The sequence below is a fragment of the Neopelma chrysocephalum genome, unplaced genomic scaffold, assembly GCF_003984885.1.
Source record: "Neopelma chrysocephalum unplaced genomic scaffold, ASM398488v2 Primary Assembly neopelma1_73b, whole genome shotgun sequence".
Lineage (NCBI taxonomy): Eukaryota > Metazoa > Chordata > Aves > Passeriformes > Pipridae > Neopelma > Neopelma chrysocephalum.
Genome location: NW_020897734.1, coordinates 2952907 through 2979114, shown reverse-complemented (window position 1 = coordinate 2979114; position 26208 = coordinate 2952907). Strand labels below are relative to the sequence as shown.

General features: G+C 43.9%; 1 protein-coding gene across 1 annotated transcript in view; it reads right to left on the bottom strand.

The window, feature by feature from the left end:
* The window catches only part of STK26 (serine/threonine kinase 26), a 29824-nt gene extending 15430 nt beyond the window's left edge, over positions 1-14394 (bottom strand). The window contains exons 1-2 of the mRNA XM_027687136.1: positions 14140-14394; positions 13906-14032 (exon numbers count right to left, since the gene is read on the bottom strand). Coding sequence (XP_027542937.1) covers positions 13906-13947 — 42 coding nt within the window. The 5' untranslated portion in view covers positions 13948-14032; positions 14140-14394. The remainder of the gene's footprint in view (positions 1-13905; positions 14033-14139) is intronic.
* Positions 14395-26208: the final 11814 nt, after the last annotated feature.

Genomic DNA, 26208 nt, shown 5'->3' with positions numbered 1-26208 from the left:
GTACAACCTGCTGTTCACTGATTCTGGGATCAGGTAAGACCAAGTGTCTCCAGGGCATTAAAAGTGCTGACAGAAAGCTGAGCAGAAGAGACTGAGAGATGCTCAGTGAAGGAATAAGAAGGTTGGTGCAGAATATGGAACCTGGGGCATTGACTGGAACTGGCTGGTATCACCACATATGCCTTAAAAAGGGGAGCAAGAGCACCAGGCACCACAGCACTGCTGGGGACACCCGGCCTGGGATCTCTGCTGGGTAACTACTCTCAAGATCACCAGGCTGGGTATAATAAAAATGTTTTAAATTTCTCAGGTCTACTCAAGTAGTCAGGAGGGAAAAAAAAGGAAGTAAATTCTCATTTCCCCTTCAAGATAAAGCCTGCCACGTGGCTGCTTGGAGAACTTCATGTATCCAAAAATCAGAGCAGTGACTTCTGAAGGACATAGATGACAGGTTAGACAGTTTAAATACACAGAATTTCAGTATGAAAGTTTACAGAAAAAGAGGTTTGAAGAGGTAAGACAGACATGCCAAGAGGACAGAACAGCCCATTCTTTGCAGAGCAACAGAATTAAACACATTACTACTGCCAGAACTGGGCAACTTATTGCACAAATCAGCATGTGATGAAGCAACAACTGGCCAAAAAAAGCCCTCTAATTCAATAGCAGGTTTTGAAAATATGAAAGAGATGCTTTACTTTACATCTTTCCTGCACTCCAAAACTCAGAAGCTGCAAAAGAACTGACTGTTTTGGCGAAAGCAGACAGACATCCAACTGAAAGCACAGATTACCCTACATAACCAAATACTCAAATATCAACACGAAACTCCAGAAAACAATTTTACACTGGTGTTCTTGCAAATTCATGAGAAAATCTTTACTGGGAAGAAAAAATTACTATTTTAACCTAGTCCAGAATGGACAGCCTCATTTTCTTACAACTGGGCCCTTATTGTCTTTTCTTCCCTTCTACCAGAACCAGAATTTATTCCACAATATGGTGAAATGAATCAGGAAACAGATTTAGCTAAGAGTTAACCATATGATCTGTCAGGTTTATTTTCAGCTGAATCAGTTCACTGCTCATATACACCAAGCTGTCAGTTCTGCTAGCACAAGAGGAGGGAACATGAAATAGTACAGCAGACTCATGCTGATCTGTGGAGTTAAGATTTTTAAATTTTGCAAACAGACAAGACACACCACTGCTCCTGAGCAGCATATTACAAGGAGATTGAGGAATTTCCCCTTTGTCTGTAATGAGCTCATTGCTATTCTGCTCCATTAAAAACAAATAAAAAAATTCTGAGAAAGAGTTTAGGAAAAAAAATTGTATTTTCTTCTGTTGATAGAGACAGTGAAAGACCTAAAAGATGAACAAATAATCAAAGCAAATAAAAAAAAGAGAGGATGAGTGCTATTTGGTCTGAAACCTGTGAGAACTAGTATTATTATAGTGAGAAAGAAAATGACTGAAGACTGCAGGTGCTCATAAAGCTTTTAGTGAAAAAGGTCCCAAAACACCAGTAAATCTTCAGACTGCCCAAAGATAACCATACTGCCATATACCAATGCACCAGCTCCTCCCATCATTTCATCATTACAACTAAAAAGCTTTTTTTAAAAAAAAATCTGATTTTAAAATCTATTTGCAGATGTATTTCAAAAAATTATTGTAGGGACAGGTGTGGCAAAAGCAGCAGCGACTGCCACACAGCCTTTCCCAGCTGCCAATTAAACTGCCAGACTGCCCTTCAGCCAGGAATCTGAAGTGTTCCTGAACTGCATTAGTTGCAACCAGGAACAATTAACTGATCGTTCTCCATTTACAATAAACAAAGACACACACCTCCAAGAAACAACACTTGAAAGGACTGGCAAAATTTTTCATTGACCCTAAAACGCTCATCTTCACAAAAACTAGCTTCAATTTAAGACACACTTAGAACGTGGGATTTCAGGAGTCATTCATGCTTAACTAATCACTATTGTTGATTTGAGATTAGACCTGTTAAACACTTCCAGTCAGATAAAAGAAAAGCAATTTAATCACAGACATACTCAGCTAATCCTGCCCTTCACAAATGTCTGATCAACTCAAAGGGCAACACTTGGATTTGCTTGGGGAGAAACCTTAAGCAGAAAATTCCTCTGGGCTCCTCAGAGGAAAAGCACATCACTCCATCCTATACACCCACTTAACCATCATCAACAGAACAAACCAGGCCTACAGATTCTCTCCCCCAAGCTACTTCAGATGAATCAGAGCTTCGAAGGCTATTTTAACTTCCAACAATTCCTAATGCCATTAGGTGTGAGTGCTGGAGTGCAGGGAGAGACCAGTCATGGCTGGACTTCCCAACACCACAGAACTCCATGTACATCCCTAGGAAGGAGAGGTGGAACAGAGGGACATCAGAGGAGAACAAATTGTGCGGCACTACTTGAGGAAACAGTCACAGCTTTCTATTCTCAGAAAATCCTCTCACAGTAAGCAAAGTCAGCTTTACAGCTTCTGTTACTCACAGAGGCTGACAAGGGACTGTAGGACACACACTCGGATAAGAACAAGTATTTCTGACCAACTATGGTTAATATTGAAATAATGTCCTTTGGAAAGACATCAAACCTTAAACACTAGGTAACTTAAAACATGGCCTTAGAACAAAGACTGCATTTTGAAACAGATTTGCTGCTACCTTTCTTAATTTCCTTGTCTTTCAGCCTATTGTTCTACAGGAATGTTTTTCTACAACTAATAAAAACAAAAGAAAACTTTAAAAGACTACTTTGTAAACAAAGGTATAGAAAAGGATTGAGATGCATTTTATATAAATAAAAGTGTGTGTGTATACACACCCTCAATATATACCAGTAAATTTGTGCAACACAGCTGCCAGCTAACCTTCTAATACGGTAGAAATTAAGATTTCTACAGTATTAACAATCCTGAGCAAAATCATCAATTCCTTGTTCTTTCACAGATCTTTCATTGAATGGGGAAAAGGTTTAGAACCTTTGAAAGATGCCTGCATGAGTAACTGGTTTTCTTTTAAATAAATACTGGTTTCCATGGGAAGCCATGTCTGTTGGGCGGCAGATGGTAACAACACAATAGACAGTTTATGGACTCCATCATCACCTCTCCAAAGATAACACCTATAACTGGGCAAATCAGGCAGAGAATGTCTTGCTCTTCCCCTCCCTAAGCCGGTTTCCACAGACAAAAGCAGCAACAAGTATGACAAGCACAGGCACATTCACATGCCAGCTCCAGTCTCGCCAACATGACTAACAGCACCAGCAGGAGCGTGACAACACAAGCCCTCTGCACAGCCACAAAGTCCATCCACCATTTCACCAGCACAGCTGCACAGCCTGTGGTCTGGAGGGAATCTCTCCTCCTCTCTTATCCTGCAGAGAAAAGGTGAGGAGAAGGAGGTTGTGTTATGGGTAAAGCAGTTAAACCGAAATCAAACCAAATGAAAAACAACCTGCCACCAAAAAAACCACCCCAGTAATTAATCTGCTGAGCAGCCTCACAGTTACACTAGAATTCAAATGCCAGATCAGAAATGTGTGTCAACATTGTTGCTGATGCAAGCACGCACTGCATGTTTTCTCTTAAGTCCCACTGTCTGAATTATGGCTAACAATAAAATTAAATAGCACTAATGAGATTTAGTTTGTAACCTGTAAAATCTCCAAGGTATCTTTTATTGTCTTAAGAATTAATTGTCGAAATTCAATGAATAAAATAATAAAACAGATGAGAAGTTAAGACATTTTATCTATTCTCAGCATTTATCTGATTCTTACAAAATACTGCATCTGGGTTTAACAATGAAATCCGTTCACAGGCATTTATCTACTCTCAGATGATAAAGTACCTCTTAAATTTCTCTACTGTTCAGACCCCCCTCAAAAAACCCAAACAAAAAAAAACAATTAAGAGGGAGTAAGATTGGCAAACCTGGTAGGCTAAGGTACTTCTTCAGAGCAATGTCTTAATCAACACATACATTCTTAGTTGAATATCTTCCCATACCCTATCTGCATGTAGTTTTGGGTATTATATATATATATATATACACACATTAATTATAAACCATGCATATTAAATTATATAACAATACATATTCACATACATTACATATATATTTCCATATTTTATCTGCATAAGGAACATTTTACTTCTTTATAACAAATCCATCACAAGTAGTGATAGATTTTAATTCCTAGAGCTCCTAACCACCTCCCTCTGCCAATTTTAGTTTAAAATCCTATTATAATTAAAGTTATTCACAGAAAAAGTGCCATAGGCGTGTGTGTATACATAAAAATTTAAATAGTTTGAAGTTGAGGAAGGCACAGGTGCAGATCCATTATTAGTTACAAAGAACCAGCAAAAAATGAACCTGCAGATATTCAAGACAAGGGTGGAACCTGTAAACATCTCAGTCTTGAACACACACACACACTCCTGCTTCTCAGCTACTTTGGCACGGAACTAAACTCTGATGCTACCCTGCAGTTCTATTCAAGACTCAAATATCAGGACAGTAGATACTTGATAATATTTACTGTAACTGTGTGATACATACTGAAGAGAAAATTACTTTAACAACAAAACAAGTAGATTTTATCAGACTTTTACATTGTCTACAAGCTTTTTTACTCAGTAGGTAGTAAAAACTAGATCTAAGTTTTGTTGCCCTTAAATGGGACCTGACCTCTGTTACACCCTGTATGGGATATCTCCCTTATCTGACAAAACCAAGACTCACTGCCATTTTTAGTGAGAACCTGGAGAACTTCAATATAAAAGAGCAAAAATAGCAAGCGAAAACTCATGTGGCTTTGTTTTCATCAAGTTAGCCATAAGGCGAGCTGCCTGAAAATTCATATGACTATCAGAACTCTAAAATCAGCATTCAAATCCACCCATTCTCAGATTTTTAAGGAAAGAATCACCTTCACTTTCAAACCATCTCTGACCTGCGGCAGATGTGAACAATGTCAGTTGTACATTATGCTGAAAATGGAAACCACTGAACTCACTTCCTCTATTCTTAGCTTTTCTCTCACTTTGGTAACACAACATAAAGCAGCTTAGGAAACAGCATAAATAAGCACAAAAAAAAGCACTAACACCACATGTCCCAAAGATTAGCTCTTTGACACAGGCAATTAAAAAAACTTACACCAATTACTTGCAAAGAGTCCTTTGCACTGATGAAAGGAAACAAGGAGAAATTTCTCATGACAGTTTCTCTGTAACTGAATATCCTACATTTCCTACACTTCAAATGGATTCCCACTCACCTTCCTTTCTATGTACCTATACCTTTTAATCACCTTGTACCTTTTAAAAAAATTCTCAAACCACTGCATACAGCTGCCTATTCTTCAGTCTGCTCACATCTCTAAGGAGCATGGCACATCGAAAAAGTCAGAGGAATTAAGGGGGGGAGGGAAGCCACCACAAATTATGTGCCTCTTTCCTATGATTTGAAAAAAACATGAGTGGCTGAACCTTCCCTAGCTAGAAGGATGGACATCCTGAAGTGGAGACAGAAATCAGTTCAAGAAATCAACAGGTTTTGGTATCCCAAAGTGTTCAAACTCTGTTCTGCATTTATTAGAGTTCAGCAAACTGATCTTTCACAAAAAATTTCATCTCCTCTGTTGAACAGTGCAGGACAAGTGACTACTGAATGAATAACTAATCCACCTCAATGAACTAACCTGAATTAGAACATAGAGGACTACTGTAATTTCTCATTGCTAAACACTTGTAACCTCTCAATTTTAAGAACTCCTTTGAAAAACCCAATCTGCAGAGAGATTACAAAAGCCACTAATAGGAATATGGAAAAATAACCATTTATGGGCTGCAGCCTACTTTTAGCACTGTGCCTTTCCTTTCAGCACACAGCCTGCTTATCAGTACGCAAACAATTTTTTTTATTTTTGCCACACCCATTTAAAGGAACAACTATGTCAGAACTCTGCCAGCAACAAACTATATCATTATGGCATTTGAACCATTTTCCTAACATTTAAAGGTTCAACATCTACAGCTAAGTGGCAACTGCTACGTAAATTTGACAGCCCTTCTCACTCTATCTTAGAAGTCATTTTAGCATTTCTTCTGTGCAAGTTAGAACTTGATACACAGATTTTTCTCCTGTAAATAAGATTAAACTTATACTATAATCCAGCTAGAACACAAATAACAACAAAATCCAGGTTCTTAACTTTCCAGTTCATAAACTAAAAAGCAGTAACAAGACCTCAAGTATACTACACGTTATCTTTGCTAACTCTTACCTCCACTGAAGAAGTCACTACTTATTTTCAGGCTAAACAAAACTAAAGCAATGCAGAAACACACTAGTTTTACACACAGTGTGGGTGTGTTAAAGAGCTGGCCACAAGTTTATTTACCACAGGTAAGTTTCCAGGCGCAATGACTGCCGGCAATGAAACCCGAGTGGGACCCTGGTTAGAGGACATCACACCATTCCTTCAGTTTTGGGAGGGACCATTTGGACAAAGGAAGGTAAACACACCAGCCTACTAGAATTCTAGATTTCTGTCCCTTCCCCAAGGCCAGAGGACCACAAGCTTGAAAGCTGAACTCTCCTCTTGAACACTGGCACTTGATCATATCAATGATACTGGACCTGAAGCTACAAAAAGCATACAGCGCAAAACCAGAAATACAACTCCAAAATGAGCTACAAAGCAAGCAAGAAACCTCCACTGCCAGAACCAACCTGCCCGTTTTAGGAAACTCCTTTTCCAATTACTTTGCAGCTCATTCATAGCAGGGCAAATCATCTCATTACGTAAAAGGCGAGGGGAAGGGGGAAGGGAGGAAAAGAAACACCCTGGAAAAAAAAAGAATCGGATTCTTCTTGCCAACTAGGCTAGAATAAAGCTGTGCAGGAATGTAAAAACGTTCTTGCTAAGACCGGCTGCCAGATGACACCTTCCTAGGTGAGAGATCAACTGCAAGAACATCTTGCTCCCCTCATAATTCTCTGTATGTCTTTAATAGATTTACATGAGTAGAAATTCAATCTATTTCATTCAGTGTTTTACATTTAGGCTCGTTACAACACTCATGGTCACTTCAAGCTGTACAGTGTTTTTATTATTCTGCATTCAGCTCCCAACACAGAAGCCTCCATTGAAACACAACTTGTCATCTAGCAAAGCATAGGCACCCTCTGATCCTCCCCCAGTCAACATTATTCAAATATTCAGAACATATAACAGTACCCAGTTGAGAGGAAAGTTTGCAAAAGACTGGGGAGCAGGGGGAAACAGAAAAAAAAAAAACATTCTTCAGGACTGAACACATGGTTCTTGACTTCTGGTTCATGAAAACAGTGAAGCCACTCTGGGCTCTCAGACTCTCCCTTCCACAGCTCAAGTGTAAAACCTGTAGATTTCTGAACATTTCTCATTCCTGGTTCTCCTTCATCGATGCACACAAAATTCACGCAGAACCCCGGCAGATCCTTCCACAAAGCTTTTCAAGATACACTGCCTCAATCAGTACCATTCAAGATTTTAGCATCACAAACTTGGCTACTTCCAAGAATCAACCACGCAGTTCTTTAAAGTTTTCCTCATAAAGAAGGAATTTAGTTGAAGCCATGCTCTTTCCCAAGCTATGGACCCAGTCAATATAGCCCATCTCTGAAAAAGCACATGCATAAGATACGAGGGAGAACGAGATCTGCAAGCTACTGCTACCTTGTCAGTTCCCCTATTAATAGTTTCTCTGATGGAGTTTCTTTTGCCAAATTTATTTGGCTAGCAATCGTCTGGCAGAAGAGATTTCACTGAATATCACTAGGTGGGCACCCTTCCCATGAGATCTGAGCCTCTCCTTCAGAGCTAAGGAGTGTGCTCAATGATCCTCATCTATCAGCAGAACAGATTCGTTCCAGAAGAACTGCTGGAAGTGTAAATTTAAAGAACAAATGACATTTCTTTAAATAGAGTAAAAACTGATGAGGCAGTATTAGAAAGGAATTTGATTTTCAATTATTGTAAGAAAGAAACAGCAGGATTTGGAACAGTGACTCCTGACATGATCAGATACCTCACCAACTCTTTATTTTAAAAAGACAATATACATGCACAGCCACTAACCACAATGTGACAAAAAACTACTTCCTACAGAGGCATTTCAAAACCAACTTTGTAGTGTTCATCTTCACCTCATCCCCTCAAAATCCATTCCTGAACTCTTCTCTTAATTATTAAATTCAGTCCCTAAAAATAAAAAAGATAAAACAATAGTCTCTTATCACTTTTCAAGAGTTCAAGACTCTTTCTAAATCTGAAGGCAATCACTAAAGAGCAAACAAGTGGTACTTTTACTACCGGGTTTAAAATTCATCCTTTCACTTTTAGAGATGAAACCCAAGGTTAATACTCTTGTCTACCCTCACTGTGATGTTTCATAGTCCCATAGGACAAGTACTCTTCCAGAGGCACATTCAGTCTTCCTGCTGTTTCTATACCTTTGAAGTCTCTATACACAAGGAAACATTCCTCCCCTCGAAATAAACACCTAAATAAAAACTTTGTTTCATTTTTAACAAAAAAATTCTATATATTACTGAGCTATTACTTGCTATACATTCTCCTTTTGGAGGAAAAGGAGAAAAGCAAAACAAAACTTTCATCAGGACTTGTAAAGCTGAGACAATGGAGTTCAAAAACAGCCAGTGCAAATCTTTTTCAATGTTAAAATCAAAAGAAAAAAAAGCACTACAGAATAAAATAACAATTATATCCTTTTAAAAGTCAGAAATCTGGTTTCAGATGTAATGGTTTTACCCTTGGGGGGATATTATTCTCTGCTCAAAACTGATAGTGTATGATCGTACAGAATGGTAGAGGTTGAAGTGAGAAGAATCGAGTTTGGTTTATGAGCTTTCTCCAGCTTCAGCTGATTTGCCTCTGAATTCCAGGTCAAAGCACTTAACGTGTCTATAGAATTGTAAAATCTGCACAAAAAATACTAGTACAAGACTGCTGTGGACTTTTCCTTCTAAGCCTGATAAAAGCACCTGCTGAATTCCCCGTGATTATGTCTACACAGCTCCCCTGTATCAAACACTTTTCAGATCTCTGTCTGTTCTCCTCCTTTGATAACACTAAGACAGTACAAGGATCACTGAGCCCTACTTTTCTTTGTCACCAGAGTAACTTATCGTGATGCACAAGATGGAAGAGCCAAGTTCAGCTAATAAAGTTCAAGCTGTTAGATATGATACAGCTTGTACATCCAGCACAACCAGGAACAACTGCAGTGTTGAATTCCACAAATATTTTAATGCATATCTGCTTCAAGCAGCAAAGAGGCATGTTCTCTACAAGTCTTAAAACACTCTTCCTGTAGTCTGACTGCACTGTGACTTGAAGTACCAATCAGGGAATTGAAATTGGACAAAATACCATAGTCCACACCAGCTTAATCATAAGAAATCTGTTTTCTAGGCACTGTGGAAGTCTCCTGGTGTGGTGCAAGTGCTAGACTTTCCAGTTTCCCTTAAGTAAGACATGTCTCTAAGTAGTAAAAGTTTAAAGCCTTTTCAAATTTAGTGTAGAAGCATCTGGATACAGCTCAGTTCCTAGGAGAGGAATAAATCAACAGAACTTTGAATGGATCTTTCTCCAAAGGTTTAAGTTCCTCTAACGCCCACTCTCTAAACATTTAAGTATTTGACAGTAACAGACTGGTTGGTCTTAACAGAAGACATTCTTGTAACTACAATGTATAAGGTTTAGTGGAAATCTGGCACACTTCCAGACTCGCTTCAGGTACCACACACAAACAGTCCATTTCTACATATGCACTAATTTGAGAGAATTTTTTCTTTCTAGGTCTGTGAAAAAGACCACTTACAAAGTTAAATGCTACCTCTCCTTTAATCTTTCTATACCCATCCAACTATGCATTAACTAATCTGCCTCTGAGCATCCTGCAGGGAGGGACTCTCCAGCTGCCAGGCTCAGGCTGCTCAGTGAGCAGTGCCCTACAGCCACTCTGTTAACTGGCAGCACAGAGAGCAAAGCTCACCTTGACATCCAAGTTTGTATTTAATCAAGCAATCCCTCAATTGTGAATCAGAGTGCACCGGCTGACAGGTCACATGCTTCTGGCTGCTCCACTTTTAGAGGAAGTTAGGTTCTTTATTGCAAGATAGTCTGAATGCCAACAAAAACAGATGGAGATCAGGTCTAAACAACCTTTCTGGCTGTGCTCAAGACTACTGCCATACAGGATCAGGAGATATCAACAAAGCCATGAGAAAGGAAACAGCAAGTGTTTAGATGAGTAGGATAGCAGAGGTAATGAAAAAAAAGCCCCAAACCAGGTTCCAAAGACACACATACAAACAAGAAATGCCAATGAAAACAATCAACAGTTCCATCAGTTAAGAAATTAGCATTTCAAAGACTTAAGATTTTGCACAACAAACTAGAATAGGAAAAGGGAAAGTTTATATATTAAAAACTCTACCACCTAAAAAAGGCACTTATTACTTGAGCGATGCTCCATCAAGTTTCCAGAGCAGTTGAGAAAATTTAAATGCTGATGCATTGAAAAGTATCCTCACTGTCCACCTCAGAAAGGTTAATTGTTACTCACTTGTAAGTGAACAGTTTCCGGCCTCTTTTATTTGTAAAGTAGTTTTGGAGTACTGTGTGAGATGTTGCCAAGAACATAAGTTCATCAGAAACACATCAATCTGAAAAGACTGACATACTTTAAATGTTCTGATCACTTGAAACAAACAACCCTGTGAACTGTGCATCCTGCCTTCTGGGCAAGAGAAAAGCACTTGTGTAGGACTCCTAAAAAGGGGTCCAACATCTCCACTCAGCTGTTTTCAGCACTTGGGCTGGCAAAACACACAGGTGGGCTGTAACATCTCTCTTGCAAGCCATATCCAGAAATGTTCCATATGAGTTCAACTGGATTCTTTGAAGATAGTGCTGGTGAACAAGTTTCTCACTGTGAGATCTCAAAGCATTCCAAACTAAGAACTAGTTTGAATATTTTTATCCCAAGGAACAAAGTTACTGAGTAAAAGCTCCAATCTGACAAAGCTCACTGCAAACTGTGCTCACACAGCTCTCTCATCCCTTCCATTTTCCCCTCTCTCTTGGATTCTATGTAAAATGCCACAATTTGGGGTATCATTCCCAGCTTCAGAGCACTCATTTTATACATACACTGAGCACTTTGATCTTACTGAGAGGGGCTTAGAAGTTTGGCAGCTGGGTATGTTAACACGGTACAACTGGATCAAATGGAGTCTTTCCAAAGGAACAAGGAAAATGAATGTGTTTAGGAAGTTGTTTGCACAGGCAAGAATTGTTAGGTATAAAATTTGGTTTTGTTAGGGACACAGGACAGGTTAAACAGAATGTAACCACTACACAAACAAATTGTTCTGTAACTACTCATAAGGGCAACAGATAATACTACCTCTGGGTCTGCCATTGCTGCCAGGGTTAGCAGGCAAAGTCAGGCTCCAAGTCCACCAAAATAACTCTATGTGACTTTCTGTAATTTTCCATGTTCAAGTTTTTTTTAAAGGGAACCTAACTCTTCATAAGATGAAAAATCTTTAAACAGTCAAAAAAGCTTCTGTTATACTTTGGTGATAAACTGTCTTAAGTCTTGTTTTTGGAGTATGGGAATTATATAACACGTTTATTTCCGGATTTTTCTTTATACTTTTTTTTGTATAACAAGGGAAAGCATAAGATTACAATAAAACTGAAAACTTCAAACCTGTGATACATTCTCTGACAAAATCAGTTTCAAACTGTTATATTCAATAAAATGAATATAAGAGACTACAAAACAAGGGGTTTGACATTACAGGCACTTTCCCACAGTGATAGTTTTAACATCACTATTAGATCTTCCATCACAGAAGAACTTATTTATTTCTTCTTCAATCAATCACCACACATTTACTTTAACACTGAGCAGAAGAGGGGATGCTTTTATCATCACTAGATGATCCTGACTGAATAGCTCAGATAGGAAGAAACAAAACAAAGGAAGCAACTCTTCTCCGCTGGACTACCACACTCTTTCAGAACAGTTCCCATGCTGGCTTTAGGCTTTTTTTAATTAAAACACTCTGTATTATGACTTTTCTAAAAGAAGAGTGAGCAGAATAATTTTGCACCAAATTCTATTTCTCTGTATTCTAAGACTTTTGGGACTTGTGTAATTGTCTTCATTAAAAAAAAAAGTCACCAAGGAAAAAAATGTATTTTAATTTTATGCATCTGTACATATCTAAGAGTTTAAAAATGTTTTTAACATACAGATATATGTTAAGGGGTCTGGATTACACTAATAACAATACTAGTGGATCTAAGTATACTATTAGATAAAGTTTATTGGTATAACAATGGAAAACAGTTAAATAATTTGAAGGTCCTTTTGTGCTGACAGGACAGCTATGGAAAATAGGACAGCAATACATTAAGCAGATATAAAAGTAAGAAACTGACAAAAGTAGAACGTTGAAATAGAAGTTTCTCAAATACAAATACACTAGAAAGGCCATGGCATGTAAATAAAGAACCTTAGGCTAAAGCCTCTAAATCTTTTATCACAAAATTTCTTTAGGATGTACCAATACAAGTTACTGTGACACATGAAACAAGGGGACTGAGAAGATGTGGTCTGTGTCCTCCTACAGAAACAGAAACTCAGTGGATGACCAAAATTTAACCAATTTCAGAAAGCCTAGAAATTATTAGAAATGGGAAAGATAAACTTAAGGCTTGGTATTTCAACTGGCCTAAATTAATATGTAAATACTGTTTATACATTAATTCTATAATTTCTAAAAGTCATAAAGATACCACACCAAGTGAAATTTTAACTTTCTGTTCTGAAACCTCCTGAACTCTTTACTATACCTGTCTCACACACATAGAGATGTATCATAAAGGTTTATATGTTAACTGGAGTGAAAAAAACTCCAACTGTTATACAGGCATGACTATCCCAGAAGTTAAGAGACAGCTCAAGACACTGACTGGGCTGCCAGCTTCTGACAAGCAAAAATCAACACTGAAATGAGTTTGGTTCTCAGCTCCTTTACGTTTCATAAAGATCTCTCACCAAACTAGTATTAGATTGTCCAGTGGAGTAAGAAAGAGATATTCCACCTTTCCTATGAAAGTCAGTAACATACAAACGTGTTTGTTTCCTAGGCAGGTAAAACAACCACACAGAAATGGCACCAGGCCTCACTCCCAGGCGAAGAGACGTGCAGGTTTCTGACAGATTATGCTCCCTTGCACTCCGTTCCCACCAGACCCAGCAGTTACCACCTTTCCATGAATCCCAAGGGCCTCTGGGAAGCTGCGCTACAGGCCCAGCGCCAGGTCGGTGGGGAAGTCCTGCAGCAGGTCCGCCTGCCAGCGCGCCTGGTATGTCATTTACAGCGCACCCACACACCCTGCGATTAACTTCATCTCGCCTTTAATCAGTTTTAGAGGCTCTTACGTGCTCCTGGATGCGGCGCGGCCACCCCCGAACAAAGAGGGCAGGGAGGGAGGGGAAATCCCTTGGCCCCCGCGGCGCTGCAGGTACGCGGCCCCCGGGGCCTCCCGTTACCTCGGAGCACCCCTCGCCTCCCTCGCTCTCTCCCTCCCTCCCCGAGCTGGCCCCGCTCCTCCCCAGGCCGAGCGCGGCCTCCCCCCGCCCCGCTCGTCGGAGCCCACCCGCGGCCCCCCGCGCCCCGGCGGCGGCTCCGCCCGGTGCGGGCCGCGAGCGCCGCTTCCGGAGCCGGGCCCGCCGCCTCCATTTTGGGCCCGGCGCGGAGCTCACCTGCATGCCGGGCACTTGCACCGCCACGGGCGAGTGGGCCATGGCGGGCGCTGCGGCGGCCGGGCGGGCGCCGCCCGCTGCTCCCCGATCTCGGCCTCCTGCTCCTGGGCGGCGGCGGCGGCGGGGCCTGGAAGGACAAAGCGGCGGGGAGGCGGCGGCTTCAGCGCGGGCCGCGCTCTCCCTCCTTCCCTCCCCGCCCTGCCCGCCGGCCCCCGCCCGCCGCCGGCTCCTCACCTCGCGGCCGCGGGGCTGCGCTGCGCGAAGGGCGGGCGGGGGGTCGCTAGTGCCGCTGTCCCCTGCCCGCCGGGCTCCCCGCGGCGGCCCTGCCCATGCCCCGCTGCCCGGTCACGGCGCGGGGGCGGCTGCTCGGGGCCCCCCGGAGTGGCGGCTCTCGGCGCGGCCGGGGCTGGCTCAGAGCGCCATGTCGGGCTCCGGCTGCAGGCGGCGGCTGCTGTGCGGCGGCTGCTTCCGTCTCAGCTCCGGCCTCGCGGGGCGGAGCCGCGGCCGCCGCACGGGCCTCGCGTCACAGCGCCCGCCCCCTCGGGCGGGCACGGGCCGGGGCACGGGGGCACGGAGGGAGGGAGGGGCGGCCGGGAACCCGCGGCGTCAGCCCACCCCGGGCCGGGGAGTGCGGTGGCCCGCGCAGCCAGTCAGAGAGTCACGGACTTGGTTATGTTGGAAAAGACCTCTGAGATCATCGACTCCAACCATTGACCCAACACCACCGTGCCAACTAAACCATGGCACTGAGTGCTACATCCAGCGTTTTCTTAAACGACTCCAGGGACGGTGACCCCGCCACCTCTCCGGGCAGCCCGTGCCTGTGTCTAGTCACCCTTTTTGTGAAGAAATTCCTCCTAATGTCCAACCTAAACCTCTCCTGGCACAGGTTAAGAGTGTGTCCCCTTGTCCTATCGCTGGTTGCCTGGGAGAAGAGCCCGACCCCCACCTGGCTACAACCTCCTGTCGGGGAGTTGCAGAGAGCCATAAGGTCACCCCTGAGCCTCCTCCAGGCTAGACACCCCCAGCTCCCCCAGCTGCTCCTCGTAGCACTTTCTCTCCAGACCCTTCACTAGCTTCGTTTCCCTTCTCTGGACCTGCTCCAGCACCTCAATGTCCTTCCTGAATTGAGAGGACCAGAACTGGACACCGGACTCGAGGTGTGGCCTCACCAGTACCAAGTGCTGGACCCCTCGGGTGGGGTCCCGCCCGCACGGGCACAGCACTGCTCCTTGGCCCCCGTGTCCTCTACACCCCGTCACCACCACGACTGTGCCCCTGGCTCCTGCACCCCAGAGACACAGAGTGCAAATATCTGAGTGGGTATTTCATGGGATTTACTTGCTTTTTGTGACAAAAGAGTGATGTCTTCTCGTCTCAGGGGTGCTCCAGGTGGCCGGCCATGGCAGAGGTGGCAAGGGCAAGTCCGGTTCCTCTGTGGAGGTTCAGCTCCCAGTTTGGCGTGGTTGGCTCTTTTTTGCCTCCCCAGGAGGGTTTCCACCCCTGGCCGTCTCTCCCCAGCCTGCCCCGGCTGCTGCAGGGCTCTCCCAACACATGCCTCTTTCCCTCACCACCATCTGCTTCCCTGGTGAGGTGGGCTGCCCCCCACACTCTACCAGGGCCTGGGGAGGGGAAAATAACAGTGTTTTTAGGTGACATTCACGAATGAGTCACCTATTCATGCCTGTGATTCATGTTCCTCTGCATGAAAGTTTTGCCAGTTATTTAAGCAAAGCTAAAAATGACATCTTTTATGACACTAGTCTTCCCTGCACCCCTTTGAGCAAGAATATAGAAATCACATTGGTCCATCACAAATATGAGTATACGAGGACTTCCCTCAAACTCACAGGTTTCTAGGTCTAAAAGCCAAGAAAAAGTAAGGTAAGCTGGAGATGTTACACTGCTACCAGCACTACCCCATTCAGAGGGTGGGTCCCTTCAGAAAGGATGTGACAGCAGGCAGTCTCCCTCCCTTAGGACTCAGAGGAATGTTGCACTGTGGCAAGGAACACAAAACACCTCTGTTTAAGGTAAGGTTGTGTTAAAACAGGCTAAAGCCAAGAATTTCAAAGTTAGGCAGTCTTTCCATCCTTAACTCACTGCGGTTTGAACCAAAAAACAAATTCACAGTGATGTTTGTTAAGGACAGGCTCAAGGCTTATGGTGGAATATTTTTTTTTCCAACTTGCCAGTTTGTTAAGCCACTACCTCTACTAAAATATTTACTTTCTTCTACACTTTTTTTTTTTAAGAAAAACATGACTTTGAAAGGCTTCTGTGTGATAGTTATACATCTAAGTTACCTAGGAGCCTAAAAGGCGTTCATTTTAATGAGTGGAATGTTTAAGATAAGTATTTTCTGAAAGTTTATACCATATACTTAAATTCAAAAATTTTTTTGATTAATAAACCTCTGGGAAGAAATGGAGATTTCTACTGACAAAAAGCTTTCTTAATTAGGTACAGTGGTTCAGTAAATAAATGAATGAATATCCACTCATCACACTTCTGAACCCTGCCTGGTTCATTCTGCTCAAACATATTTAAATCACTTCTTTTACTTTTTAATCTTTAGTACATGATTTCTGGCAGATGAAATAGGATGATTTTTGTTTCTCGCTGCTGGTGCATTACTGACTCCCTGTTCCTCTTCTGGTTCTGAAGCTCTGCTTTTCTCCTTCTATCCATCCATTACCATGATTTTTCTCCCCAGGTTTCCACTACCTGCTTATCTCAGCCTTGTCTTGATTTTATACTCTCCCTTACAGATTTCCTCTTGAAGGCACCAATTTACTTTGTATCAGAGAGTATTAATTGTCAATCCATTCTTCCTGTTTTGGGGCCATACACTGAGACTTTTGGCCTTGTATGTGTTTCTGACTTGCATGCAGCTTAATATAACATGAAAGGGACTGTAGCAGATTTACTGAAGAGAGTTCTCCTTCTGCTCCTGCAGGACAATTGCTATGTGATAAGTACTCTGCACAGCAGTTATATCTGTAGCTATCTCCCACCCATGGCAGGTTGGCCAAGAGAACTGCAGTGACAAAGACACAAAGCAAAATGTTCTGTGAAAGGCCAATGCTTCCTTGTGCCACACTCACTCAGAAAGTCCCAGGATGATATGGTGAGGGGAGGAAGATCTGCCAGGGAATCTTAAGTAATCAGCTGGTCATGTAATGACTGAATCATCAAGCCAGGCTGCAAAGGTAGGTAGACTGGCACCATAACATCTAAGAAAAGGGCTGTAATATTGTGTGCCACTCTGTAATTAGCAAATTCTAGTTTGTGCATCAAGAAAGTCAGATGGTCAGTTGCTGATATTGCTGTATGAAAGACCTTCCCTGTTCCCTCTCAGCCCGCCCTGTAAATACCTGTTGCTGCTGTTTTCCAAGGCTTAAAATGTGTCTATAATTCCCTTAGGACAGCTTGCAGGGCCTCACAGTAGTGATGTGACCCAAGTCAGACCTTCTACTGTTTCATGTGTTTAACTACTATTTTTGTGTCGCTGGTGTGAAAATACAATCCTTTTTTACATCAGAAGACTGCAGGGAGCTAGTGGTAGAAATGTTTTTCAAACATGAGTGAATAAAATGAAATTACTTACAGTGATAAACAGCAAAATACTACATCTTACAGCTGTGGACTCCAGGGACCAGTAGTCTCTGCACACTAGAATGGCTATTTCCAGCCTCCTGCAGCCTGGGTGGACACAGGTGAGTGCCAGGACATAAGGCAGAGGTTCCCCTTGTTGCCAGCATGATGACAGCAGCCCCATGCCACGAGGAGAATTGGCTGAAAAATGCCTTCTTCAGCTCTGGGTTCCCCCAGAGGAGGCAGCTTAGTCATTCTGCCGGACACCAGGAGCAAGGAGCATCTTCAGTACAAATGGATTATTTAGAGAATTCAACTGCCAAAGTCTGCCAGTGTCAACTAAGTGTTAAAAAATGGAGATTTTCATGTAATGCAGGAAAACTGTGCATTTTCTCCAGCAGACAACAATGGCACATCCTTGAAACAAGGATGATGCCTTTACCACATTCCATATCCTCCCTCAAAAGCAAGAGAGGAAAATGATATTTCTTAGCAGGGCAAAATGATACATCTTCCTGCATTCTTCCTATTAGAAATGGCTGAACTATTTTTTAATTGACACTTCCTGTACTTTTAAGGAAAATAATAAGGCTGAGGTAAATGCCTAGGATGGAAAAGGTAGGTGAGGGATGCTGGTTCACCATCTCCTTCAATGTAAAGACTAAGGATCATTTAATCAAACAAGCAGGTGCCAAGTTCAAAACAAACAAAAACAGACAGTCTTCACACAGGGTATGGTTAAGCTGGTGAACTATTTGCTACAGGCCAAAAGTGACTGGACAGTTTAATGGAAGGAAAAAAACCCCAACATTGGGAAATACTGTTTATAAAACCAGCACCTCTGGTTGAGGAAGTAGGTGAGCTGCAAATCCCCACAGGCAAGTGCAAGCACTGCCCCTGCTCACTCCATTCTCACTGCTTCCCTGAGCCCCTGCCACTGGCTCCAGACAGAGATGAGCTACTGTGGCAGACAGGCTTTGTCCTCATATGATCAGCATGTTCCCATGTGGAAATTGCAACCTGAAGGATCAACCTTTGGCCAAAGTACCCAGCTGAGATGGGAGGAACTGCCGTGCAGTGATAGGCAGAGCTACTTGCTAACAGGACAAATAGACACTGTGCCCACGGTACTAGAGGACTCTGTAGCACAGTTTCATTTCTTTCCTGGGGTTTCTTCATTGACTTAAACTTTAATTTTCTGTAACAGGGAAAAAAAAAATCAATAAGTTGTCCTTATGCAGGTACAAAGCTAATAGTGCATGTGTATTGTACCAGTGTGGTGAAAGGTGAGTCACTGCATTACTGAGGATTATGATAAATTGAATGGACTGTTCACAAGTTCAAGGGCAAACCTTTCCACCTTCGTCACAGAAAGATCCTTGTACCAGTGAGCTTTTCACTTCAGTACAGTGTTTGGCTTAAAGATGGTCTTCTGTAGGATAGTCCTGTGCTTCCAAGATTGCAACATAAGTGAGATGCAGTTAGTGTTGTGTTTCTGACCTCCTTATTATGAATATACTCTACTTACACTTCCATCTCTAAAATAAAACATACACACATACAGATGCACATATATATGTATATATATACTTCTAGGTAATTGTATCCAATTCAGTAGTTTAATATCACAGAACACTGATCTTAAATTATTGTTCTCATACATTCTTCTGCTTGTCTGCAAATGTATTTTGTACTTTTAAATAACTCTTCCCTGCTCTAATTTCCCCCCTTAGCAGGAAACCAGAATTTCAGCAAAGCTTGCGCTCTTGGAATACCAAAAATAGTTTGGTCACAACAGTGGAAGGGGTGAAGGAAGTGAGTGAGAGGCCCTGACAGTGGGCAAACAAAACTCCAGCCCCAACAGCACAGTGTCTTTACATAGCCAGTCCAAGCTTTTTTTTCTCCTATTTTTTTTTAGCAAAATGCATACAGTATTTATAGAATTAAAAACATTTCTATATAAGGGAACAACAACAAGAAGCTGGTTCTGGTGGAATTCCTACACTAGCAAAGCAGCCCCTCCAAAGCGGACTGAGGCTGATAGCTCTGGGCAGGGTACCTGTGGGGGCAGGCTGCTCTGCCAGCACCAAGAAAAGGATGGGGAGAAAGACAGACAAGATGGGCTAAAGGAGAGAGAGGAAAGATAAAAGAAAGAGATCATTTTTAAAATATACCAACAGGAAAACTAGGAAGTAAAGTAAAGGGAAAGGAGAAGGGAAAAAATAAATTCAGAAAGAAGTGGTATCTCGGCAATTCTCACCTGGATTTACTGTACTAAAGGAAGGGATCTCCTTACCTTTTCTATCATATCTTCAATATTTTTTGGTACGTGGCTTGATGGTCTCATCAGCTCAGCCTCCAGCCATGCTGGTCCAGGTCTGTAGCAAGGCAGCAATGATCTGATGGAGCCAACTAGGAGGGAAAAAAAGAGAAAAATGAAGTACTGGGAGCATCAGCTGTGAGCAGGAGATTGCATTTCCCCATCCTTGCCAGGCTTTCAGCACCAAAATAGTCAAGCAAACATATGTATGTGCATACACACACACATCCTTGTGCATAGACACATGCACACAGATGTACATCCGTCATCAGTCAGTGTTCCCAGAGCCTCAGCCATTCTTCCTGGGAAGCCACAGCCATCAGCTTGCTTTGTGCTGCTCTGCCACTCGCCTCTCAACCCCGTTCCCCTCCACCCTGGCTGCAGCCACAACGCCTGCCTGTTGGGCCCTGACAGCACTTGGCTCCTGGGAAGAAGTATTCACACACGATGGCAGCTTGGAAGAAGAGCTGAAAAGAAATCAAAGCCATTTCTGTTGAAATAAACATCTGCTCTGCGTTCAGTATCGTGGCAACAGGGCTCACAAAATGCGTGGGCAGCCCTCCAAGGGCTCCTGGCACATCACAGCTATCAGTACCTGCTGAAAACAGGCTGGCAGAGCGGTCACAGCACGGTGGGGAGCACGACAGGGACACTCAGAAGAGAAAACTTTGGTCAAAGCTAGAAATAACTTCCTAGTTCCCTTGGAGGAATACAGCTCAGAAATCCACTGCCCCTGCAGCGATGCTGGCAGCTAGGCATGTGCTCATCACCCCAGCCCACAAAGTTTCTTTCCAGATTGCCCCAATGCAGGCAGAGGAAGAAAGCAGTGGGATGTGGCTGTGGCAAAGCACTTGTCACTGGAACCCGTGTAAGGAGAGGTGTGTGTTTGATGCCTCTTAGTTTACATTCAACTCCCTGAAGAGTGGTCAGGATAGGCAGAAACCCGTTGTCTTTGCCTCTACCTATTGCTTCTGCCAGGACAAACTGGGACATTAAATGCAAACCTCTCCCTTTAGCTCTTCATTCCTGTATCCCTGCAGAGACAGAACTGTGACACACTGTTGAGCCGAGTTTGAACGAGGCAGTGGCAGTCACAGCCAGTGGATCCAAGTGCTGTATTTGTCATGTATACCCTTTGCTATTAGTCATGGTGCCTTAGCACAGGAAAGACCACAGCTTGGGTCATGGAGACCCACCGGAACGTCCAGTTGGAATTTAGTCATGATGGCAATGAGTCTTTTTGATGAATGAATCGGGTGTGGCTGAGCCAGGAATCAATGTGAAGGGATAGTCTGATAATACCACTGTTACTGAGCTCCTTCTCAAAGCAGAAGTGCACACAAAATGCAGGAATCTGATACCTTCCTGGGAAAGATAACAGAGATGTTTTCATCTCCAGTCCAATTTACCCAAATTGCACACAGAGTGACAAACATGGCCTTCACTAGGAGCTTCAAAAGGAAATTGCTGTTTGCATAAAAGACATACTCAGTTGAGTTGCTTGTTAAAAGGGAACTTGAACAAGAGGATAGAATGGAACAAATCTCTTGGAAAAATGTCCAAAAGCCACTGGATAGTGGGAAATGAGATTCAACATCTGTGTTCCAGTTGGGCTGTCACTCAAGAAGAACAGCAAGCACCCAGCTTTGTGTGCACTGCTAGGTGCCAGAGATGGTGGCTCTTGTGTGGAGAAAATCAGGAGATGCTAAAGACTTCAGTAAGGACTGTGAGAGGGAAATGGAGGGCAATCTGAGGCTGAGGTGAGGACGGTTTAGAGCTTTGCTAGTTTTACAGCAAGACAGGGTAAAAGGATAACAGAGATAAAAAGGAAACACAGGGCTACCAGAAAATCCTGCAAGGTTTTTCATCTCCATTTCAATATGTAAGTAGAGTGATCTGAAAAATTTCCTGCCTTCACAATTCTTGTCTTCAGGAAATGAACCCTCAAGCAATGCTGCAAACCAACCCAGCTGGCAGCAGAGCTGCGACTAGCCAGGGGGCAAATGGGGTGACAATAAGGTGACAGTTCTTAGTCACAGATCTGCAATCAGACTGGTACAGGCAGAGCCTGGTAGGTAAAATAAAACTCCATGCAAGGGCCAGGGTTTCTCTGGGTGAATGGGCGAGACCAAGACATCAGTGTGGTGAGCTGTGTGGGTCTAAGTGGGTTCAATGACAGAGGCTGCAGCAAGGAAGGGAAATTTCTACTACGACCCTGTGTGAACAGTATCACTTTTCTGCCAGCTAGGAGCAACTAAAGAGCAGATGACTTATGAGTACACATCTCCTGGCTGCTTTGGGAGCTTTCCTCTATCTGGTCCAACTACTATATACACTTATCCCTTGTGCTGATGAGAAAGTCAGAAATAAATATATGAGTCAAGGCCAGTAAGGCTACTGGTGAGACTGTAAATGCTATGATGGTGACAGTGTGACCTGTGTGCTAGAAGGCTGCATCTGTAAAACACACAGTGGGTGGTACATCCTTCATGTGTGCTAGTGCTTGACCACTTATACACCCAGAAAAAGTGGGTGTATTTTTTCAGTGAAACATAAATAATAGTAAGACCTAGTTAAATACCACCCTCTACTACCCGATGCTGAACAGCACATTTAGTCCGGGAAACTGCTACTACAAAGGTTAAAGTACAGGGAGGATATGAGCGAGAAAGGGATGAAGGGAAGAGGAAGCATCACAGACTCTCTTACCGTTCCCTGCTAACGAGCTGCTGAATACGTGGGCCATTGGTTCCCCCTTCTTCAGCGTGTGAATGAGGAACGACAGCAAAATAACCTACAAGAGAGTGTGAAAGGATCCCCAGGAGATGTGTCAAGAGTGCACTCCACAGCCTGATCTCCCTGCTATGTTTGAAGAGGCTGCCATGGGGCAAAATGTTTACTAGACTGACTGAGATACTAATGGGAGTCAGGGGATAAATGGGGAGAAGAGGGAAACAAAGAAGTCAGTGCAGCAGAGGAGAGCTGAACTTTTTCATAAGAGGGAAGTGAGGAAAGCTTGTTTATGAGCTGCTTTGCCAGGAAGTCCTGTGACTAATATTATTTCACACACCGATTATATGGACCAAAACTGTATTTGTGGCAGGCAGGACAAAATGCATAACCAAACTGTGAAAAGGTCGGCTCACCCTTCCTTTGGAAGGTTACAGCACCCTCTGAAAGCTCTCCTGCCATGAAAGCATCCCACCAGAGCAAGGCTTTGCCTTTGCAGCAGAGACTGTTGCCTGGGGGCTTGGGAGCAGATTTTGTAACTCTGGGGAGGAAACAAACCCAGCAAAGCTGTGTGTTCTTGCAAAAAGAACTGTTGTTTTTGCAATTTAAAGAGGCCAAATTTGACATGCTGTAGTTTTGCACTGTGCTGGTCTGATTGCTCCTGAGCAGCATAACAGAGCATCTCTTCTCTTTCCACTCCCCCTCTCCTGCCCCTGTCCTCACCGCTTTGCACTCAAAGGAAAGCAAGACTATACATTTCTACAGTTTCAATGGCAACTTATGGATCACATGGGAAATGTGTAGAATTGCACAGGAGCCTTCTCTAGCAGAACTTTCCACTTTCTGCTCATACAACAATGTGGACAGAAGACCAGAGATTATCTGGGAGTTTGTGAAAGCCAAACAGGACTGACATGAAGCACAGCATCACTGTGAAAAGCCTGTGCTCACGGCAGGGAAAGTTAAGGAAGATGCTGACAGACTGAAAAAATCAGGGGAGGAGAAGGAAGGCCCAAGGGCAACAGCGCAAGGCAGAAAGATTGTAACAAATAATGCTTGACTTGGTTAAACATCAACTCCCAGATAAGAGGGAAAAGCCAGCCTCCTGAAAGCGTTTGCACAAGCCAAAAGGATGAACAGTTTGGCCTAGGCCATATAGGCATATGTGACTGAAACAAATAAACAAATAAGTGAAGTGATTTTTCTGGAGCAGTCTGAATAAGACAAAAAAATTTGCAGGGGCAGGAGGTAGTAACGTGGGCTGTGGGGTCCTGTGAGTGGAACAAGCTGCATGTGGCACCTCGGCTCTGTCACTGCTGTGTGCACCTGTGCCACTGACATAGGGATGAGGGGCTGGTGTGGGTGCTGCTGGACAGGGTGAGCTGGCATCCTCAAATGTCCTTCCTGCCCCACATCCAGCTACCAAGGAGGGAAAACCTTGCAAAATGCTCTTCCTCCTCTATCAGCTCCTAGGGAAAAACAGGTTACCAGGAACTTGTCACATCCAGGTTAAGACGGAGCTCCTGCAGCCTTGTTTGTATGGTTGTGTTCACCTCCTGGCTAATTATAGCTGAAGCCTGTCCTGGTGTTTCCCCATCTGGCACAGCAAGTTTTTGTGAGCAGGTAAGGCCCTGGCAGTGTATCCTGCTTCCCACCCACCTCCCTGTCCCCGCCATGGCTCTGCACAGCCCTAATCTTTCTGTGCTGCCATGATGCAGCAGGGTCTGTGCTGAACCTCACCTGCAGCTGCAGCGCTTCCCCTGGATTTCCCCAGCGCTCTGCATGGGGGGTTCTGCACGTGCTTTCTGTAGGTGCTTTGCTGTGCTCCAGAGGTGCCTGTAGGAGTGAATCCCGTTTAACCCACATGCTTCTGCTATCAGCTCTAGCACCTTGGCTTCCTCCACCTGCTTGTGGCATCCAAGTGCCTGAATTTTGGAGCAATTCATGCCAGCTGGATATCATTGCTGTGGTACTATGTCAAAACGAAACAGCAAAGCTCTCACATGCGCTAATATTTGCATGCAAGGCCTGCAGCCCCTGCTTTCCATTGCCCCAATTAACACTCTGATGTACCCTACAGCACAGCTTCCTCAGCCTTTTGGTTTTGTCTCAGTTCCTCCCCCAGCCAGGAATTTTTCCCTGGGAGGGACCTGAAGAGCAGGCCATGGCAGAGAAAGACCACGTGGTTCCCTGGAGTGCAACATAGGTGACTCTTTGCCCTGGACTGGTTTTTGAGACCTGCCTCCATGGGTGGCTGGTACAGATCTGGGTGAACCTCTCCCTGCCAGGGACAGCGGTGATGCCCAGCTGGCCCTTGGCTCAGTGCATGTTCCTGGCACATGCCAATGGAGAGGGCTACAGCTTCTTCCCTGCAGGGATCTCTGAAACTCCCTGGGCATTAAAGATGGGGGGGCCTTGTGAGGAGCTCTGTGCAATCTGCTCTTATTTGCTCACACCAGTAGGATGGTAGGGATGGGAAAGTAGCTTGCCCTAGTTGCTGCCAAGGCCAGAGCTCAGCATCTCCCACCTGCCTCCACAGTTTCTACTGTGTCTCCAGCCTGGTGAAGGAAAACACAGCCTGGCAGCATGCCCATCTAGCACTCTGCAGGGTGGAGCAGGATGAGGGCCAGAGTCAGACCTATTGGGTCAGATAAGGTGAGGATGGGAGTCTCCCCCTCTGGGCCAGCCCCAAACAGGACACCATTCCCATGGACAGCTGCCCTTCTCATTACAAAATCCACCCTGAGGAATGATGCCATGTCCCTGCAAAGGTCCCATTCCCTGAAAAGCCACTCCACACTGGCCCTTTCCACCCAAAAGTTCCCATTTTCCTCTGCTTTAAGGGACAAGGGAAAAGAGGGAAAGCAAGCAATATCTGATGTCCTTCTGTAGCAGTAAATCTCACCTCAGTTAGTGGGGAGAGGCAGGAAAACTGTGACCAGATCACTCAAAGATGCAGCGAGCACCTGGTGAAGCAAGGCCTCTCCCCAGTTATTTGGTAGATATGTATCACATAACACCTGCACCAGCACCACCTTTGAAGCTGATTTATTTAGGAAACAAAAATGAGAGAAAATAACCAAATCACCCGAGGTGTCTGAGCACAAATAGGAAGATCAAGTCAATTAGCTTCCCTCTGATGCCTGAAGTGGATGGGGATTTGGGGGTGGAGGAGCAGCGATAAAACAGATTAGCTGACTTTCATGCATTTGCCAGTCCAGCCGGTTCTGCAGGATTTCTGGCTGCTGACATCAGAGTGCTCCTCCAGGGATGGCAAGGCAAAGGCAGTGTACTGTAGTTTTCAGGACATGCCAAAGAGATGGTCATTAGTGGCTTACCAATAGAATGTTGCCCTTCCCAATCAGCTCAGGCTTTCAAACAGGGCCTGGGCACTCTGTTCTGCCCTCTGCCCTGAGGGACTCCCCAAGTACTTTACTACTTTAGGCTGACCTGGCAGAGCAGCCTCTCCTTTCCTATTTATTTGTCCCATTGCACATGTATTTGTCCCTCTTGATCTAGCAGGACCAAAAAGCATGCTTGTATTGTGTTGACAAATGTTCCTCCAGGCACCAGCACTGGATGTCCACAATCCCATGGGAAGTCACTGCTGCAGAGTAACCTGCTGACAGTGGAGACATGCATGGCAGCAGAGGTGC